This window comes from Hypomesus transpacificus, chromosome 18 (genome assembly GCF_021917145.1).
Source record: "Hypomesus transpacificus isolate Combined female chromosome 18, fHypTra1, whole genome shotgun sequence".
In the NCBI taxonomy this organism is placed as follows: Eukaryota; Metazoa; Chordata; class Actinopteri; order Osmeriformes; family Osmeridae; genus Hypomesus; species Hypomesus transpacificus.
The window spans coordinates 11,537,816-11,558,280 of record NC_061077.1 but is presented as its reverse complement, the minus strand read 5'-3'; the positions used below and the strand labels follow the sequence as shown (position 1 = coordinate 11,558,280).

General features: G+C 44.7%; 2 protein-coding genes and 1 long non-coding RNA gene across 8 annotated transcripts in view; all 3 read left to right on the top strand.

Moving 5' to 3' along the window:
• Nucleotides 1-39: 39 nt before the first annotated feature.
• On the top strand, nt 40-945 carry LOC124481069. Its single transcript, XR_006957608.1, has 4 exons — nt 40-99; nt 213-240; nt 515-537; nt 631-945. It is a non-coding gene; the product is annotated as an uncharacterized LOC124481069 (long non-coding RNA).
• A 688-nt stretch (nt 946-1,633) lies between these two features.
• On the top strand, nt 1,634-17,127 carry esyt1a (extended synaptotagmin-like protein 1a). The gene is made up of 31 exons (XM_047040661.1): nt 1,634-2,724; nt 3,727-3,768; nt 5,284-5,418; nt 5,667-5,740; nt 5,857-5,929; nt 6,304-6,393; nt 6,549-6,604; nt 7,132-7,252; nt 7,540-7,716; nt 9,123-9,205; nt 9,389-9,437; nt 9,733-9,822; nt 10,017-10,112; nt 10,218-10,289; nt 10,423-10,509; nt 10,772-10,921; nt 11,076-11,261; nt 11,372-11,548; nt 12,485-12,567; nt 12,676-12,724; nt 12,821-12,910; nt 13,121-13,216; nt 13,401-13,472; nt 13,584-13,670; nt 14,042-14,188; nt 14,476-14,618; nt 14,926-15,021; nt 15,278-15,409; nt 15,616-15,721; nt 15,819-15,868; nt 16,053-17,127. Exons 1-31 carry the CDS (start codon nt 2,383-2,385, stop codon nt 16,078-16,080), a joined length of 3,279 nt encoding a protein of 1,092 aa, XP_046896617.1. The 5' UTR covers nt 1,634-2,382; the 3' UTR covers nt 16,081-17,127.
• A 287-nt stretch (nt 17,128-17,414) lies between these two features.
• The window catches only part of fmnl3 (formin-like 3), a 25,662-nt gene continuing 22,611 nt past the window's right edge, over nt 17,415-20,465 (top strand). For all 6 annotated transcript variants that reach the window (XM_047040667.1, XM_047040664.1, XM_047040666.1 and 3 more), the window contains exon 1: nt 17,415-18,061. In XM_047040667.1, coding sequence (XP_046896623.1) covers nt 17,945-18,061 — 117 coding nt within the window. In that variant the 5' untranslated portion in view covers nt 17,415-17,944. The remainder of the gene's footprint in view (nt 18,062-20,465) is intronic.

Genomic DNA, 20,465 nt, shown 5'->3' with positions numbered 1-20,465 from the left:
TTACGTAACAGTCCAACAATGATGACGCATTCCAAAAGGTATAAATCCTGAGTCGCCGGGTAATGACGGTCTTCCTGGAGACGGTGCCATCTTTCGAAGGTAGTGAAAAGCTGTACTCAAACAGCCCTCAGATTTTAAACAAGGCATCTGAATTATCCTTTTTAATTTCAAGCCATCCAAATATGTGTTAACGTTCCCCTTTCTAATTTCAGACATTCCCTCTTCGATATGAGAGCTAAGGTAAGTTAAACTGCTCCTGAATCTTGATATATTCTGTTAAGATTGACACGCTATTTCAGCTAGCCTAATTTTAGCTAGCAACCATCGTGTTTTAAAGCTTGTGTAGAATCAACATGGTTTATGGTGCGCAGATGGCCAAGTTACTCAATTAAGGGACTTAAATGTGAAGTTAGCTAGTTGAATTCGGCGTATTTTTGGCCTTAAGTGTAGCTTTCCATTAAATTGCTCCATCTGCCTTAAACCCCCCCCCCCCCCCCCCCCCCCCCGTTTTCAGTGGAGAAAGAAGCGTATGCGCAGGTAAGCCTCAAGCGTTGTTTAAAGAATATAGCTGTAATTAATTTCTGTATAATATGTAATTTAATGTCCGTTTGCGATTCTTTATTCGTGTAGACTGAAGCGCAAAAGGCGGAAGATGAGGCAGAGGTCCAAGTAAACTGCCTTCATCCCAGGCTGTGACCTGACTTCAGAACCACAGCCGCAGTCCAAAGGATTGTCTGAGTACAGCGTCCGCAGACCAGATGCCACCCGAACCATTGGTGTGCTCCCAAGACCTGAGCCTTGACCTACCAACCCAGAGGCTTCAGATTGGCTTTTTTTAAAAGACTACCTGGACAATGACTTTCCTTGGACGTTTTCCAACCTCAACTCTCCCAACTCCAATACCTTTGTTTATACTTTCCCAATAAAGTTTTTGGTTTAAAAAAATGGTATGTGTTGGTATTTTGGAGCATGCATTTGAAAGTGTGCGTAGGCCTACATTTCGGCACGTTGCTATTTTAAGTGAGGTGTCACATGATGACCGGTTGCAAATCGACTTGAATTACCTATCCACTGGATCCGTAGAGAAGTTGTGATGCTTGCCTTAATAACCATAGCCAACTAAAACGGTCAATTTTGACTGGTGTGAGGAAATTGTACAACTCTAATGCTGCTATAGGACGCATTTTTGTTTCGGGCTATAGCTTGTGACCTCGGTGGCACAGCTGTTAAATTACACTTGACAGTGAATCACACGTACTCTCCCCAATGAGTGAACCCTCTTGACAGTTAAATGTAGACTGGCAGATGGGTGAACGTATGTACTGCATAGCACCTTCATGTTTCACTAAAGCCGCACTGCAGGGGTACTAAAGCACGTCTTGGCTCTTGCATAGCGGTATCACTGCAACTGAGTTTACTTAACCACACTGGTTGCTATGTGGTTTAAAGGTACCTCCCCTATTCCGCATTTAGAATGCATGAATAAACAAAGAGGGTGTGATCCGGAAACCCATATTTTGAGATTGGGTAAATGGGTAATACAGAAGGATGCGTCTACTTGTTGGACAGAATGACAGCTCGCATATCCTGCTGGTTTATTTACTGTTCAGTCAAACAAGGGAATTAACCTGTCACGTGGTGATGTGCAAACACTTGATCGCTTTCCTGAGTGGCGTGAAGGCTATTTTTGCTATTTTATGTTTTTCTTATAAATCGGTCCGTCAGTGATAGTTGATGCCCTATGATGAATCGCTCTAGGCCACCCAACACTTGCTTGGCACTGGCAAATGATTAGGCTACGCAGGTGCGCAAAAATAACGGAAGGCAAACTGTCGACTGCCAGACCGTGTGTTTACTAGGCTACATGTTGCCTGTTATGTCACATAACCTTTTGATTGATAATTTTAGGTCGTTTAATACGTTATTTTTCTACTGTTGTTCGTTAACATAGACGGTATTTATCTAATCAGCAGGCAACGCGGTCGGAGTAAATGGCAGATCTCTTCGCCCCGCCCGCTGTGGTTTGTGACCATAGCAGATTCTCAGAACACAGTTGAATGTTTTTTTTTTTTTTTACTGTATTTCGTGTGAAGGAGGGCTTCAACCAAGATCAAGCACGCCCATAGAAGCCTTTGGTTCTGTTGCTGCCAGCGCGGTGGCAGTGAGCTCTTGAAACTCTGGAGATATTCCGTGCCCAGTGGCACTGAGGCCGATGTAATGTAAATACATTGTAGGATACATTTAGGATAAAGGTAGGCATTCATCCATATGAATGATAAAAGTATTATGCCATTGTAGGCTGAATTGCACGGGCAGCATCTAAACGCAGTAGCCTACACGGAACTGCAGAGGTAGTTGGAAAAAATAGAAAAAGATTTTACGATGCCATCTAGGGATGCAGGGCCGAGTGGGACCATGGGATTTGGGGATGCAAACGCAGCTGTAGCCGAGGACTCGCTACCTTCCAATCCACCGGAGGAACGTGCTGTCTCAGTCTGGTGGTCCTTCGCAAAATGCCTAGGTACGCTTCTGCCAGTATACTTGGCTGGATACTTCGGGTTCAGTATCAGCATAGTTGTCTTCGGTCTCATGGTCTACATGGGATGGAGACACAGTCGGGACGCCAAAGTGATGCGGCTCAAGTCGGCCATGTACGTGTTGGACAACGAGAGGGAATTTACCACAGCAAAGGTTTTCCGGAGCAATCGGGATTTGCCCCCATGGGTAAGTAGCCCAACTTAATAGTAAACCACATTTACAGCGATGCAGTAACAAACCTAAGTAGCCTATTACAAAAGTAGGTATAGGATAAGTACCTACTTAAAGATAAAGACAGATGGAGTTTGCTGGTGAGAAATAATGTGTGGGAGAGAAGTGTTGTTAGACTGACATCACAGTTTTCTAGTTGGTGTATAGGGCCTAGGTTTTACCGAAAATACTTACAACTGAAAAAATTTGAATTAGGCTTAAGATGAGGACATTTTGACTTCCCACCTCCCTGCAGGATAGGGAAACCACCACATCCCCCATCATCTGAAATAATACTGCACTGACATGATGTTTTCCTTCTTCCCTGCCCTCCCACACATTCTTCTCTCTAATCAGAATTTGCTGGCTATATTTGGACATGTGCTGTGTCCGGGGACAGAAAGTCTAAACTCTCGCAATATCACTGCAAGGAATGACAGAGCACAGCCAAACTGCCATATGGAGTTGGACACAGCATTAAAAACAGAGACAACAGCAGCTATAGGGCATTTTCCTGAGACTATCTACACGTCTACAAAGCAGTATTGTGCATATTCTTTTGGTGCATTTGGTTCTGTGCTGTCAGCTATGAGGAGTGTTGTCTTAGATCAGCCATTTCCTGCCTCTGAACCACCTGCAACGGAAGAAAATCAGGCCTTTGAGTGCTGACCAAAATGGACACCAAATGCTTAATGACTCAAAAATACTTTTCTGAATAAGATGGGACCAACCGTGCAATATTAAAACTGTAGAGAAAAGAAGGATTTTATCATGATTTTGATCATTTTAACACATACCCTCTTGGACAACAACAATATCAGCGGGTGGGGTACAGGATATCGCAAACATAGAACACATAGACACACATTCTCTGATGTAGAAGTGGCTAGTCACTGTCTCATTTCAAGTTGAAGTCCTACGTCACACTTCCCTGCCATGCGTCTAAGTTCGTTCTGACCAACCACTCTCTCTCTGCAGGTTAACTTCCCAGATGTGGAAAAGGTTGAGTGGCTGAACAAGGTATATACACACCTAGGACACACACACTAACACATCTCATTGACTACCTGTTGATATGTATGGTTTTGTCTCTGTGCTCGTGTACTTGTAACTGTGTGTGTGTTTGTGTGTGTGTGGGGATATGGATGCGTGTGTCATAAAAGTGACTGTGTGTTTGTTAGTGGTGTGGGTATAGATGTGTTCTGGCTTCGCTCCATCTGTTCCATTAGTACAGCCTCTTCTGTTGTAATTAAGAGTCTGGGAGAGAGTGAGGGTTTCTGAGATCCCAGAACACACACACACACACACGGTGTCTCCCATGCTCACTGAAGCTCACCAACGGCGAGCCAGCAATATGAATATCAATAAACAAGGCGACCTTCAGAGTGGATAAGAAATGTAATGAAGTTCGACACAAAGCCCAGATTGTAGGGTGGTGATCCGCTGGGCTCATCTTCCTCCTGGAGTCCCCTCCTCCTGGCTGCCTGACTGAGCCACGCGTGATCAGACTGCACACACTCAACCTCCTGATTCTGCTTGCCACAGGCCTGACTTCCTCATCCACTTTCAGAGAACCACCAGTATGGCCAAAGTGAAAAACACATCTTCCCGCTAGCCATAATACTTAGTAGGATGGAACTGACCTTGAATAGAAAAACAACTGCAAAGTAGCGGTTGTGGCTATACTAACCACACCATCGACGTCAATCCAGACGTTGATCCATTTTTGCTGTCAAAAGTTGATTCATTGAATGAATATAGGGTGTTTAAGGTGACCTTATACAGACACTTCTAGAAGGATAAAATGCCTCTCTAGAGTATCTCCTACCTCCTGACCTTTACAGACCAAGGTCAGAATCACACACACACACACACACACACACACTGTCTCACACCACAGTATTAGACGTCACACAGCGATGCAGAGTGGCACATTACAGTTCTTTCATATCGCATATTGTAAACAGCCATGGCAGAATCGGGTTGAACATTTCAATTTCTTAACATTTTCAAATAAAATCTTTCGCAAATGGTGTTCTGTTATTCTGTAAAGCCAATGTTTCTGATTGCCATTCCTATTTAATTATTAAGGATGAACAATCTTAGCATTTATTTTGTTTCTGTAGATATTATTCTGCTTCTTTAAATATATTTTATTCTTTCATTGGTGTGCATATGAATACCATCTCGACTTGAAAGCCAGCTGTGCTTCTGGTTTCCTTGAGTTGTATCTGCAGATCTGCTCTGAACATTTATCTGCTCACAGGAAGTGCATGGCTTCCCTGATTGGGTAACTCATGAGTCATTTCTAGATATAGACTACAATTTCAGAACCTTTTCTTCTTTTTTATGGTTTCCCCTTCTGACAGACTTGTCCCTCAGTATGCACCCCCTTGTCCAGCAACTGACTCATTCCATATTTGACATCAATCTGTGTCGAAGGTCCTACTTAGTCATATTCACCCAACCCTCTCTGTGTTGTTGCTCCACACATCCCATAAGACATGATGAAACTTCAGTTCCTCTGTCCTCCAGATCCTGCAGCAGGCCTGGCCCTTCGTGGGCCAGTACCTGGAGAAGCTGCTGGTGGGCACCATTGCTCCTGCCATCAGGGCCTCCAACACCCACCTCCAGACCCTCAGCTTCACTAAGATCAACCTGGGAGACAAGGTGCCACACGTTTACAACACATCTACTCAATACTGTACACACTGTCAATGAATTCATACTTGTTCGTCTATTATCTGTTATCACTCAATGATACTGTCCAAGTCTAAAATGGTGTATTTGGCTTCAACTCCAAACATTGGAGAAGAACATAGTGAAACATTTGGACCCAAAACGTAGCCAGCAGCCACACAGTCCAGTGTATTATATGTGTCTCTGCCTGTACTAAGTGCAGCTGTGCTGTTTCCCAGGCCATGAAGGTGGTGGGGGTGAAGGCCCACACTGAGCACGACAAGAAGCAGGTGCTGCTGGATCTCTATGTGAGGTAGGACACGCACACACACACACACACACACACACACACACACACACACACACACACACACACACTGATCAACACTAATGTGGAACACAAAAAACAATTCTACCGTTTTTCTGCAGCTATGCAGGTGATGTGGAAATCGACGTGGAAATCAAAAAGTACTTCTGCAAAGCCGGAGTTAAAGGAATTCAGGTACTCTCCCCAGGGATAACATAGAGTGGGAGAAGTTTTGTGTTTTGGTCTTGTGATTTATGTCTCCTGAGGCCAAACCCAAATATCTCTCCCTTTCTCTTTCTCTCTCTCTCTCTCTCTCTCTCTCTCTCTCTCTCTCTCTCTCTCTCTCTCTCTCTCTCTCTCTCTCTCTCTCTCTCTCTCTCTCTCTCTCTCTCTCTCTCTCTCTCTCTCTCTCTCTCTCTCTCTCTGTCACACACACACACTCTGTCTTTCTCTGTCTGTGTCTTTGTATGACACAAAACACTCTCTTTCTCTCTCACATGCACACAGACACTCTTTCTCTCTCTCTCTCCCCCCTGACAAACGGTCTCTCTCCCCCGTCCCCTCCACAGCTGCATGGGAAGCTGCGTGTGATCCTGGAGCCTCTGATTGGGGACATTCCTCTGGTTGGAGCCATCACCATGTTCTTCATCCGCAGGCCTGTCAGTGCCACATCCTTATGGCTCCTTTTAGTTAACCCACTGCCCTTTCAAAATAGAAAATATGACATCTCTTAAAAATTCTCCACGTTTGGGTCAATGCATCTGTCGCTTTCTGTCCGATGTTTGCTGACACCTTGACCCCTGTGGATCCACAGAAGCTGGATATCAACTGGACAGGGCTGACCAACTTGCTGGACATCCCTGGACTGAAGTGAGTGAACAACTCCATTGACTTTAGGACCTCAGTAACATTGAGCTTCCTCTCGTGGTGTTTTGGAGGTATGATACTAGGGATCAGTGCCAAAGGCTATGTAGGACAAAGATTGCACTCACGTATCTGCTTGTGTTTGTGTAAAGTAGATATTGGAACTGAAAATACAATTAAATTATTGTCAAGAGTGTGTTTTTAGCGTTGAACGTCATAACAAAGATTCCTGACAATCCATTCAATGACAAGGCACTGTCATTTACTTATTTAATTGTATTCCACTTGGAAAGGACATATGCAAACATGATTTCTTACCGAAACCTAGTCCTTTCACAATGGGTGCATGTGCTGGTTCTGTTTTGCCCCAATTGTTGAAAGCCAAAGTATCATTTTTTCTGCATGTCAGTGTTGTCAGCAGTAGTGTACCAGAGACGGTCTGTCTCTCTGTCTGGTCTAGCTGTCCCTCGTCTCTCTGTTTGTGTCTCCCATCTCTGTGTGTCCCCGACACCCACCCTTGCATTCACTTGCAGTGCCATGTCGGACACTATGATAATGGATGCAATAGCCGCCTTCCTGGTGCTCCCCAACCGACTCACTGTCCCCCTGGTGGCCGACCTGCACGTTGCTCAGCTCCGCTCGCCTCTCCCGCGGGTAACCGTATAGCACCCCGCTCAAAGCAACTGGAGAGTGACAGGTTCAGACAGGTTCAGACTTTAACACATCAGCTTAATACATACCCTGTGCTGTGTTAAGGACTCCATCGCTCTGAATAAAGAAAAAAAACGGGTCTTTATTCAATGAACACACTGACTTCCCATCTAAGCAAATACAGAATGTAGCTACACGCTGTTTAAATAATACACAAAAGACTCCTGGGCAGCCTATGTAATGCAACGTGTGTTAACCCTCGCGTGTGTGTTTGTGTGTGTGTGTTTTAGGGGGTGGTACGCATTCACCTGTTGGAGGCAGAGGACCTGATGGCTAAGGACACAGTCATCAAGGGGTTCATCGATGGCAAGTCTGACCCGTACGCCGTGCTGCGTGTGGGGACCCAGACCTTCACCTCGCACCACGTAGACAGCAACCTGAACCCCCAGTGGAGGGAGATGTTTGAGGTAGGCAAGGGGAGGGGAGAAGGGAGGGGAGAAGAAGGGAGGAGAGGAGCGAAGAGGAGAGGAGAAGGGAGGTGAAGAGAAGAGAGGAGACGAGTGGACGGGAGGAAGGGAAAGACCGCTCGATACGACAGCGCGCTTTCATTTTCCGTTCCGGTAGACGCACCCAAGGACATTCACACGAGAAACCTCTTTGAGCCTGACGCTTTTTGCGTGTAGGTTTTTGTGCAGCACGCTTTGCTTCACGTGCCTTACAAAGCATCCAAGGACGCACTGCATGGGGTCGTAAGCAAGCTGAGTTCAAAGTCCGGCTTTGAAAATGAGAAAAGCTCTACTCGTGCATCGATTGCGTCCTTGGTATGCCAAGTGTTGTGGATTTATTGGTCGTCAGACCAGCCTCCTCACCTGCTGTGCAGGTTGTCACTGGGACATTGAGAGGAAGACACAGCAGTATGTCTTATCTGCCTCTGCAGAACCAGGATGCTGTGGTGTGGAGAGATGAATGATAAACTGATATACACTGAACAAAGTCTTATCCATCATCTGTGTGCTTCCATAGCAACGACACAGGGCTTAGAAAGGGAAGATGGATTAGATAGTACTCAATTGCTGTGAAAGTACCAAGTCAATGAATGAACAGCTGAGTTCAGGACAAAATCAACATATTTATCACACATATGTAAGGTGCATGTGTCTGATCAATTCAAGTTGAGTATGACAGAAGACTGGACAATGAATACAGGAAATCAAGGGAGTTAAATGGTATCACAATATGGGAGGAGACAAGATGATTAGCATAGCCTTCGCACGCACAGAAATAGGACACTGCATGCTAGATAGCTTTTGTTTAGGTCTTTAGATAGGGCTCCTAGAAATGGCCTTGACGTTCCTTCTATTTTCCTCGTTCAAAGTTGCATGGTATTATACACTTTGGTAATATTGTGTGCTCATGAGCTTATAATGTAGCAGGGTATTGATCAAACATTGCTTATTATATTCAGAGCATTTCAAACAGTATAAAAGTAATAAAGTAGGAATTGGGCTATTAATCAGAAGGTTGCTGGTTCGATTCCCGGCCGCGCTAATGACGTTGTGTCCTTGGGCAAGGCACATCACCCTACTTGCCTCGGTGGAATGTCCCTGGACTGTAAATCGCTCTGGATAAGAGCGTCTGCTAAATGTAAATGTTTAATTATTGTTAACTGATCTTTGGTTAAGCACAGACCTCTTCAAAAGATATGATCTAAAGGATACCGTGCAAATATTGACACAGATTCTTTTTGTATTGCCTGTTGTGACTATCTGCATTGTGTCGATCTTATGTTTATATTTGTGTCTATCTTATGTTGTGTCATTTGTGGTTGTCTGTACATTGTGTGTGTGTTTGTGTTTATGTGTCTGTGTGTCAGGTGATTGTCCATGAAGTGCCTGGTCAGGAATTGGAAGTGGAGGTGTTTGACAAAGACCCAGACCAGGATGATTTCCTGGGGAGGTAGCATCTGACTCACTCCATCCATCATCCCTCTCTCTGTGATTTTCACTCCTTCCCCCTCGGCCGTTTGATAACGTCCACTAACGCCTTCATTTTGTTCAAAACTACAGATGCCTGATGTACTTTCTTATTCCTTTTTAGTTTTTTCAATTCTTTCTTTTTTCTTCTATTTCCTTTTCTCAGGGTCAAGATTGATCTGGATATTGTGAAGAGAGCGAGGGTAGTAGATGATGTAAGTAACTCACACCACACATCTACACGACCTGGAGGTTCACCTGTATGAGTGTAAACACAACAGCAGTGCATCCGTGAGGATCTTTGCTTGGATCTGCTGTGGTGTGAATAAGAAGTGTCCAGTTCTAATCCTGTGATATAGCAGCAGGTCAGGGGTGATCTCACCCCTCGTGCCTTCCTCATGACGCCCCGTTCTTGGCCAACTTGGCTCAACAACTAGCCCATGCTGTGGTCGTTTCATTGGATGACTCCAAATGAGTGATGGGTGTGTAATCCCGCCCCCTTGTCGGCAGTGGTTCAATCTGAAGGATGTGCCGTCAGGCAGCGTTCACCTGCGTCTGGAGTGGCTCTCTCTGCTGCCCTCTGCTGAGAGACTCAGTGAGGTGCGTCTTGCTGCTACATGCGTCACTTTCAATTCTCGTTGTATTTTTTTTATGGTAACATTTGATGACATGATATGCTATTGGAAATCTCTACTACAGTGCACACTCTGAACATGACACATTATCCTATAGGTATATACACTCTAATCTCCCCCTCCCCCCCTTCTCTTATCTAACACACTGTATTTGCTCAGGTTATCCAGAGGAACCGGAATGTCTCCTGCAAAACTGCAGATCCTCCCTCGGCAGCCATCTTGGCTGTTTACCTGGACCGCGCCCAGGACCTGCCTGTGGGTACCACAGTGTGCCGTGGAGACATAGACCCCGTCAGAACCCACACTCTGTGTGAGAGTGTGTCTCATGTGTGTGTGTGTGTGTGTGTGGTTGTGTTTCAGATGAAGAAGGGCAACAAGGACCCGAGTCCCATGGTCCAGCTGTCCATCCAGGACACAACCCGCGAGAGCAAGGTGATTGTCAGCTGTTCATGAAGGGGGCGGGGCTCACCTTTGACCCAGGGAAGTAGGCTACTGTGTGTCTTCTTAAAGAAAACAAGCAAACAAATATGTAAAAACGTGTTTCTGTCATGTCTCTGTTTCCAAGACAAGTTACGGTACGAACAACCCTGTGTGGGAGGATGCCTTCACCTTCTTCATCCAGGACCCCAGCCGACAGGACATCGACATTCAGGTGCAGAGCCCTGACACACCAACACACTCTCTTCGTCACCTGCGGTAGAAACTCCTATTCACAGATCGTTAATATAACCTCTGTTGCAACCCTTTGTTCTTTTTCACCCTCGCCATGTACCTGTGTTCTACTGTGTACGACTGTGTGTGTAAAGTCGTTGGGTACACACAGCTGTTCAAACACTCCTCCTGCTGTCAGAGATGTTCTGGTGCCTGATCCCCCCACGGCCTCTCCTCCCACTCCCTCCTGTCCTCCGCTCCAGGTGAAGGATGACGACCGGGCCTTATCTCTGGGCAGTCTGACCATCCCTCTGGCCCGACTGCTGACCAGCCCCGACCTCACCATGGACCAGTGGTTCCAGCTCAACAACTCTGGCCCCGCCAGCCGTATCTACATCAACACCATCCTCAGGGTGGGCTTACACACACACACACACACACACACACACACACACAGACACAGACACACACGGCAGTGCACGGCTACCACGGCTCAGTTACTTGTCTTAGTCTTTCCCCTACCTGACGTTTGGGGGCCCGCAGTTAAAGGTCTCCTGTGCTCCATAGGTGTTGTGGTTGAATGAGGAGATGTCTCCCACCACCCCAGTGTCTCCTCACTGCCCCAGCCCAGGCTCGGGACACGGAGCTGGGGGAACCACGTCTGAGGTGGCCCCTAGTGGAGTGAGTGGGGCTCTTAAACCTGTACCAACACCACCCCAGCACACCACCCCAGATTCTGACTTTGGCACTGAGGTGAGAGGTTGAAATGTTATATCTCTCTCTCTCATGCACATACAGCACATGCATACATACAAACACACGCACGCACAGACGGCGCGGGTCACAGCTGTGTGTGTCCACAGGGAGTGCTGCGCATCCATCTGGTGGAGGCCCACAACCTGATAGCCAAGGACAACTTCATGGGGGGCATGGTGAAGGGGAAGAGTGACCCCTACGTCAAGATCAGGGTGGGGGGGGTGGCCTTCCGCAGCCACACCATCAAGGAGAACCTCAACCCCTACTGGAACGAACTGTACGAGGTACCAGCAGAGCCCTTTTGAACTCTCCCAGGAAGATCCTAGTGCAGGAGTGTTCATGTTCTTTGTACACAGTATGAGTATGATTGGATGCACCGATTGACTTCAATCGATCACAGTGTTTCCTCTATGTTGATTTTGGCGTGGCGGCCCGCGACAGCTACATTTCTGCCGCCACGGTATCAGAAATAGGGCTGTACAAAAGGCCGTCTATTAGCAGTGATTGGGGTCAGAGTGCATGTCGGAGAATAGCTCAGACACGTGTGTGCGTCCTTGAGAACTGTAAGTCGTATAACCTATGTTGTCAGTTCATTTAAGCCTGTTATTTCATTAGTCTATAGTTCCCCTGCTAGCTAAATTGCACATGTCTGTTGATTCGATAGCGATTGCTGGCTTTGCTCACGTTTGTATATTAGGTGAATTATTATGCTGAAGTAGTTGTAATTAATAAATAGTGGGTTTATTTGCTACAGAATGCATGCCTATCAATATCAAATGAAGCATACAGTGTACATGCTTCCGAGTACCTTAATTGATAGGCTAGACTTTAGTCAATTATTAATTAGCATCATTTATGCCATTTAGAACATACTTTGAGTGGAAGGTGTCTTTAAGTATCTGGATAAGAGCGTCTGCTAAATGACTGAATGTAAGTAGCCTAACCTTATTGCTTTAGGGGAAATGGGACGAAAATATGTGCAATATTACATTAGCTATTATACTATGACATTAACCTGCTCCGAAATATAGGGTTAGAACTTTGTTTTGGCGGAGGGGCCCCCACTGCAAAAAAAAATCCTAGAGGAAACACTGTGTGGTGTCCAGTCATGTCGGGTTATTTTGCTGGACTTAGAAGCGGGTATGGGGTCATCCACTGGCTCCTTAATTCATCCCCCTCTAAACATGGAGTGTGATGGGCTCTCTCTTGGGTTCCTCCAGGTGATCCTGACCCAGCTTCCCGGCCAGGAGGTCCAGTTTGAGCTGTATGACAAAGACCTGGACCAGGATGACTTCCTGGGCAGGTGAGGTGGGGACAGACTGAGGGGACAGACACACTGTGACACAGTGCAAGATATATGCTGTTATTGACTTAGCTCCTAAAATGCACTTTGTCCTGTGTGTGTATTTAGGTTCAAGCTTAACCTCAGAGATGTCATAGGCTCACAATTCACAGACCAGGTAATGTTGCAGCCGGCTATATCCGCATATATAATCCCACGGTGAATGCTTTGACAGATTCATGTATTTGGGTGTCCTGGGATGTGTGTGTTTCAGTGGTTCACCCTCAACGATGTGAAGTCTGGACGGGTCCACCTGGTGCTGGAATGGCTGCCCAGAGTCACAGACCTCCCCAGACTGGAACAGGTTGGGCCCTCTGCTCTGTCTCTCTGCATCTCTCGCTTTCTTTCTATGTATCTGTCATCTTTCCTTTCCGTAGCTCCTTTTCCCTGTCTGTCCCTCGCTCACTGACACACACACACACACACACACACAAACACATACACACACACACTCTCTCTGTCTGTGTTCCCTGTGTCTCAGTGACATCTGGCTCTGCTTCTCTGAAACCCCCAGGTCCTACAGTTCCAGTCCGAGCAGTCTTACCAGAACAGAGTGTTGCCATCGGCTGCCGTGCTGTTCCTCTACGTGGAGAGAGCCCACGGCCTGCCGGTAAGACCACAGCGCCCCCTCTAGGCTGTCTGTAGTAATGGTCTCACTAGTACCCTGCATACAGCTCAGTGGTGTCAATACGGAACTGTAGTCTGTATGGCACCATTTTGACATTCAAATTCCAGAACCAAATCAACATTTTTCCAGTATGATTGTTACATCCGTATTTATTATTCATTTACAGTTGAAAAAGAGCGGAAAGGAGCCAAAAGTTGGAGCAGAGATTGCTCTGAAGGGCATTTCATACCGAACCAAGGTAGGTATCTTTATGAATAATAATAAAAAATCGATTAAGACTAAACTTTAAACTGAATGAAATACAGTTCACGTGCAGTTACCTGAAGGCTTGCGTGTTGTCTGTCCCCAGGTGTGTGAGCGTTCTATGTCCCCCCGCTGGGATGAGGCCTTTCACTTCCTGGTTCGTGACCCCAGAGATGAAATCCTCACCGTCAAGGTGAGAGAGACTGTCAGCACTTGTTCCTCATGGTTGTGCGGTGGATATGCTCATCCCATTGACTCTGTTCTGCCTTTCTTTAACTGGCTCTAACTGCAGACAGCCTTTCAATTAGCATGCTAATTATCCTCTCAGTTGTAGCCTGGTATTTATTTGCCTTCCAGTGGGTTCATTCAGTGACTAGACACTAAGAAGGAAGTGGTGTCCAGGGCACAGTATGAAAGCAACTCTGGTCTGGGCTATTTTGGAACCATGTGTGTGGGTGTGCTGACGTGTTCATGATTGCTTGTGTATGTGTGTCACACATTTGCTCGTCTCTCTGTGTGTGTGTGTGTGTGTGTGTGTGTGTGTGTGTGTGTGTGTGTGTGCAGCTCTCCCACAGCTGGGGCCAGCCCCTGGGGTCAGTGGTGCTGCCTCTCAGGGAGGTTCTGGCAGAGCCGGACCTGGTGCTGGACCGCTGGCTCAGTCTGGACGGAGCCCAGCCAGAGAGCCAGATACTTCTGCGGGCCTCCCTCAAGGTAACCTCCACACCCACCGGTGGAAAACGGGTTGCTGTACAAAAGAAAATCTCTGTTGAAACCTTTAAGACCATGATGTCATGTGCAGAATGTCATGTCATGTACTCTGAGCACATGATGATCCTACTCTGTGTGTATCCGTGCAGTTGACTTACATCCCTGTTGAACCTCCTCTTATTATGTGACTTTGATCAACTGTATTGTCTATTCAATATAATGAAACTGTGTAACGTAGTCCATTGTTGGTTTGCTCGTACTCTGAATACTGAACAGCATCTGTCCCACAGATCTTGGACACCCAGCTGGCGGTGTGTCGCAAAGTTCCCGGGGACGATGATGTCACCGGAGTGACTGGCGAGGAGGGGGACGACATCCCCAGACGGGATCAGGCCAACCCCGACCTCCGACACAGGGCAGCGCCCTCGCATGCGTGAGTCATCCCGGCATCAATGCCCCCGTTGTCCTCTCTGTGTTTGTCTCTACTGTACCATGGGAGGTCATGTTCGAATGCCTCTCAAATAGCATCACCATGACACGTCGTAATGAGACACACACACACACGTTGTTTTCCCAGCATCTCCATCATCACGACACATTGTGATACATTGTAGCGAATGTGTTATGTGGAATGACTGGTGATCTTTTTGTTCATGTCCAATATTGTACATTTGTATTCGTCGAATGCTGTTGGCGAAATTTGGCAGGATCTAGAAACATCATATTGTTTGCTTCTCCAGGGGAGGCGAAGGAGGTGGCGTAGCTGGCCAGGTGAAGCTGTCAATTGGCTATTCCATTGAGGAGAGCAGGCTGTATGTCACTGTTCACTCCTGCAGGTCAGTCCACCAGGACTCCCCACTACGTGTTGATTAGCTTAGCATAAAGCTATATTGGAGCTGTGCCAAAAGGCTACAAGCTTAGCACAAGACGGTGCCAAAGCTGCATTAGACCTATCCACGTATTAGCTATGCTACAACCACATCAATTGGCTATAATGCAGCTACCCATGGATATTTGTTGAACAGTGCCTTGTCTGTTCAGTGGCTAGCTAGGAGTGTAATGTGTGCTGCGTGCCTGTCTGTGTTGTTACAGAGATCTGCCGGCTTGTTCCAAGGACGGCTCCGACCCCTACGTGTCCTTCATCCTCCTGCCGGACAAGAACAGGACCACCAAGAGGAAGACCGCCATCAGGAAGAGAGACCTCAACCCTGAGTTCAACGAGAGGTGAGAGCAGTGGAGACACAAGAACAACATGAGACGGGAGCCTGGTATCTCTCTATCTGTTTTATGCTGGTTAACATCAGTTCTAGGGTTGGAGGATGGTTAATTGAGGGTGTGTTGATGGTTACTAGAACATCTATTGATCTTGTATAGGAGTTCAGTCAAGTGACGACTCTTTAGTAATGTCTCTTTCCTCTTTGTGCTGTCAGATTTGACTTTGACTTCTCACTGGAGGAGTCTCTCCAGAGAAGACTGGACCTGTCTGTGAAGAACAGTGTCTCCTTCATGAGCAGAGAGAGGGAGCTCATTGGCAAGGTCCTAAACACTGGGGGAAAAGAATTCTGGAAGAAGGAATCTCATTTGATATTCACCTTGAGTAAAAATCTAACTACATTTGTTTTGTCATCTTTAGGTGCTGGTAGATTTGGATCAGATAGACCTCAACAGTGGTGTCACCCAATGGTAAAGTTATCCTCAATAAATCAACTTAAGACGTGGACATAAAATAAAATCACAATGTATGCAACCTTTTTTTTCAATATTATGGGACCTCACATTTTTCATGCCAAAGGGGAGTTACAAAAATGTTGTGCTGATGTTATTTTATACAAGTGGACATGAACCATTGCCTTTCTGACTCTTCCAGGTACAACTTGACCCAGGAGATCTACTAGACCAACTAGAAGGCAGATCTCATGTTCTTCAGTGCAAGTTGCACGTTACTGTCGCTTCTCTATCATGGGTTGTTATCATTTGTATTCTGCTTTGTGCAAAGAGACCACCAGCCTCAAACAATTATCATATTATATCAATAATATCACGGACCGTGGCAAATCAATTGAATGTGTTCATAATCACAATCATTTTCTATGTGTAATGAATCGGTGTCACCAGAGCACTGTGCAGGAACCCTACACCATATGATACTGTATATGAATAGGATCATTTGGATGAATAGTTATTCGATACGGATGTATCAACTGTAACATTTGTTTTAAATGCACTTTATTGTCTTAATGTAATTATCTTCCCTCACGAAAGGCCTTGTGCTGTATATTTTGATATTTATAATGTCTTAGTGGTATTCATGACAAAATATTCATCCTTTGTGTTACTTTGCCATTACGTGTTTGTATTTTTGCCTTCATGTTATGCTGTGCACAATTTCTGAAAACAAGTAGAATGTTTACGATTAGTGTTCCAAATGAAAGTGTTTTTTATGTTTTAAACAAATTAATTCAAAGGTTGAGTTTATGATTCAGGTTTAATATTAGTAATAATGACCAAGACCCAATTGCAGTTGTGGTGAGAAGATTATTGTGCAAAGTCTAAATCACTGTGTTTTATTTTTAAAAGTTTATTATGAATATTCTCATTCCATGGCAGCAATGTGTTTGTGTGTACTAATAGACTACTGCTAAAAACAAACTTGGTTCTGCTATTGTCATAAAATGCCAATAAAGTGATATTTCAGGTTGTTTCTTACAAACAACTTTTACAAAAGATAACCATGAACCAAACCTTTAGATGTAGACAAAAAATATGTGGTATGGGACACATTTTCTCTGCGTTTCTGCTGTCACTTCACTGCTAAAGCTTGAAAAACTCTTAAAAATTTGGGTTAGTTACAAATGATAGAATGAGTGAAACTGCTGTGCTTTGTATGCAGTTGATCATGTATCTGCTTTAAACTGATGGAGTAAATGTTTGCATTTTCAAAATCTGTGTCTATTGTCTCATTGAAATGTGGTTTTATTCACTTGTTTGTTAGCAAATTTTACTCTTACCTTCTTTTTAGTCCCTATCAAAGTTGAATACAAAAGTACAAGGACGCTGTCATTCCTATACCATTGTTTTTGGTATACCAAACCTATAGGCCCATTGAAGTTGTGATGTGTCATTGACTTACCACCAGGTTGCGATAAAGCGCTAACTACCCTCTAGTCCTGTCAGCAGTATCTCAACAGATGTTGAGAGAGAGAAAGAGAGATGGACAAGGCTTCGCCTCAATGGGGAGTCTTTTTCTTGAATCACAGGGGTGGGACAACAGCAGAAAGCCTGCCCTGAGGAGGCAGCATCGAAGAGCCCGTAATCTGGATCACACAACAATAATGAATGGAAACGCACCGTAGCCAAGAAAGCACAGCAACCTAGTAGGCGAACTATTTGAAGGGATTATGCTGTTTTATTGAAAGAGGAATTCACAGCAAGAAATGGATTGGCCGGGTAAATCAGAGACCATTCTTTGGAACAGAAAGCAATTGTACAGTACTTGTTACCTTTGAAAGTTGGAATTAGAGTACAATTTGATATACTGTAGCAAATAGCGAACGCATTAAAAGCAGTTATGATACATTATGATACCCTTGAGGTGTCATTATTCCTAGTGGAACTTTTGAATCGGGAGTGTTTGGATTAAAACTTGAGTCAGTTTGGATGTAAAAGGGATTAGACTTCTGATATCTTCGGCGGAACTTTGAAAGAAGATCCCTGGACTTTTATTTGATTTCATAAGAGGATCTGGTTATCATTTGCAACATGGGAAACATAGAGAGTGTTGATGGACAGTCGTCGGAGATGAAGCATCATATAATGCCACTCAAAGTGCCTATGCCTGACCAAACGGAGTTGGAGGAGAGATTTGCCATAGTTTTGGTAAGTGGCAGAGCGCTCTTTCTCCTGTCCCAAAATAGTATTACTCAGTCTAAACTAATCTACACTTTTCTATCCTAAAACCCCCACGAATTTCAATCTTGACGCACTGCTTAACATTTTTCTATACATTTGAAATTGTAAACGGGTGAAAATTGTCAATTTTAGCCTCGTTGTCTAATCCTAAATTGGCTACACAGACACAAGGACACTTTATTTCAACCCATCAAAACTATTCACACATCTCGTACGCATGACGAGGTTACTGTAATCACTGTTCTGTTATTGTAAAACAATGAGCTGATTATTTCGATTTGTGTGAGAGTTCTCTGTCTAGAGTCATGAAGATGAGTTTAACTCATTTGACATTTTCTTTCTTCTTCAGTAATGAGTTGCTGATATTTTAAATTGCTCCGACCAGTCCCACCCCCATTCTCTCACTCCTTCACCCCCTTCTGCCATTCTTTTGTTTCCAAAAAGTCAACTCGAGGCTTTGGGTTCATTTCCAGAAGTCTAACCATGCATGGAGCAAGGAATGGATGTGCTCAAAGAGATTTTCACTTTCATAAACCAACGTTAAGTCATTGTAAATTGTAAATTCCTATTTGTCACGTTTGTCGCGTTGTCTATGCATAATTCGTTGACAGATTGAGAAAACAACATTTTCTGAATTCCCCCAAAACTCCCACACCCGAGAGATCGTAAAAGAGAACCACCCCCAGTCTCCGCACACCATCTTAGCACCAAGTCGCACAGACTGCAGTTGTCTGCATGCTTTGTAATACTGTGCACACAGTCAACACCCACTTTTACAATTCATCAACACATTAGAAGTGCCATGTGTCTCTGTCGTCCTAAATCAAGATGCTGATGCTATTGTAGTCTCATTTTTGGTCTGGTTATATTCAGTGAACCAAAAGTTTGACTAAAGTGTACTTTCTGTACAGAACATTAGCCTTTTTTAGCTTTGATATCAAAGCGTGACAGATCTTCGATGTTTATAAGCGGTTTAGCTTTTGATTACCCTTTTCTTCTTCATTAGTGTGTCTTCTTAAAGAACTTCGAATGCAAACTAGAATCATAACACCTACGAGAATATGTTCCTCTAAATAAGCTCCTCATGCAAAAGATCCTTACATATAATAACTAAAAAGTTATTTTTTGCCACTTATCTGAACCACGCCCAGCCTTAATTTAGCCCAGTGGACCCACATCTTCTTAACATGGTGCTGACTTGACTAATCAAGATGTCTTCAACATTCTTGAATAGAAGCCTATAGTTCACCGAGAGACATGGGCTGTCGGGGTCTAGGGTGTACTGGCAGTAAGCCATTGAGCATTGGAATAAAAGTCAGGCCTCCATAAACCACAGCCACTGTTTCAACGTCATGATACTTCAGCACAGCGTGAAGCTGTGAGCCCACTTGTTGACTGCTGTGCTACGTAGCAGCTAATATGACACGTATTACAGCCACTATTCCCATCTCTTCCAGTCAGAGAACTTTGTGCATGAACCAGTGGGTGGTCATGATGAAAGGCCATATTTAGATGAGGACTAAGTTGTTCCATGTGATGACTGCACACAGAATACATTTAAACCAGTAGGTTTTCCAGAAAGAACAGCAGGAACAATTGTGTTAGAAAATGCGAGGTTTTAACCAGACAAAAATCTTCAAGTGTAGCCTACAAAAACAGCTAGAAATAGTTAAACCATGAAGAGATGAAAATTGAGTAACATTGTAACCTGAGAGCTTTTTCATCTACCCAGGAGTTTCCTACAGTAGCAGCAAGTTTCCTTGAGACGATGTGATTTTGTGGGAAAGAACAACATGTGTGTGTGTTTTTAGACCTCTTATCAGACAATGGTTGGAGCTCTGCTCTGTCCAACTCTTGTTCTGAGATAAAGCTACATCAAAGCCCCGGTCCAGGAGCGTTGAAGGGTTGTCAGGACCAGAAGGCTGTGGTTTTGCTTTCTGGCTAAGAGGAGAGGTCATCGTGGCCCTTTCCTTCCTAAAAAAAGGAATATACTAAAAGAGAGTATAGTTTAGCTACATTTGATTGTGGTTGTGTTGTGACACTTTAAAAAAGAAAATTGGATTCACTGCTGGCTTGCTGTTTGTTATGTGAGGCATGTATGAAAATATACAAACAATACTATTTCCATAAATTGTATTCCTCCCATCATAACTGTTGTGTATCCGGTGTGTGTGTGTGTGTGTGTAGTTCTCTGCATCCTTGTGTGTGTACGTGTGTGTGTGTACAGTGTGATTAGGCGTCTATGTGTGTGTGTGTTTTGAGTTTTTAACCTTCCAACTCAGACAGCTCTCAGCCATCCCATTGGATGGGCATGGCTTGATGATGTCATTAGGGCCCAGTCTTTGTAAGTGTAGTGATACCCCTGTTTTAA

Bases quoted from the DNA above. Each gene is read 5' to 3' on its own strand.
- esyt1a (XM_047040661.1), top strand. From the start codon at position 2,383: ATGCCATCTAGGGATGCAGGGCCGAGTGGGACCATGGGATTTGGGGAT. The intron at 9,823-10,016 runs GTGCGTCTTGCT...GTATTTGCTCAG, and splicing joins CTGCTGAGAGACTCAGTGAG to GTTATCCAGAGGAACCGGAA. The intron at 12,911-13,120 runs GTTGGGCCCTCT...TGAAACCCCCAG, and splicing joins ACCTCCCCAGACTGGAACAG to GTCCTACAGTTCCAGTCCGA.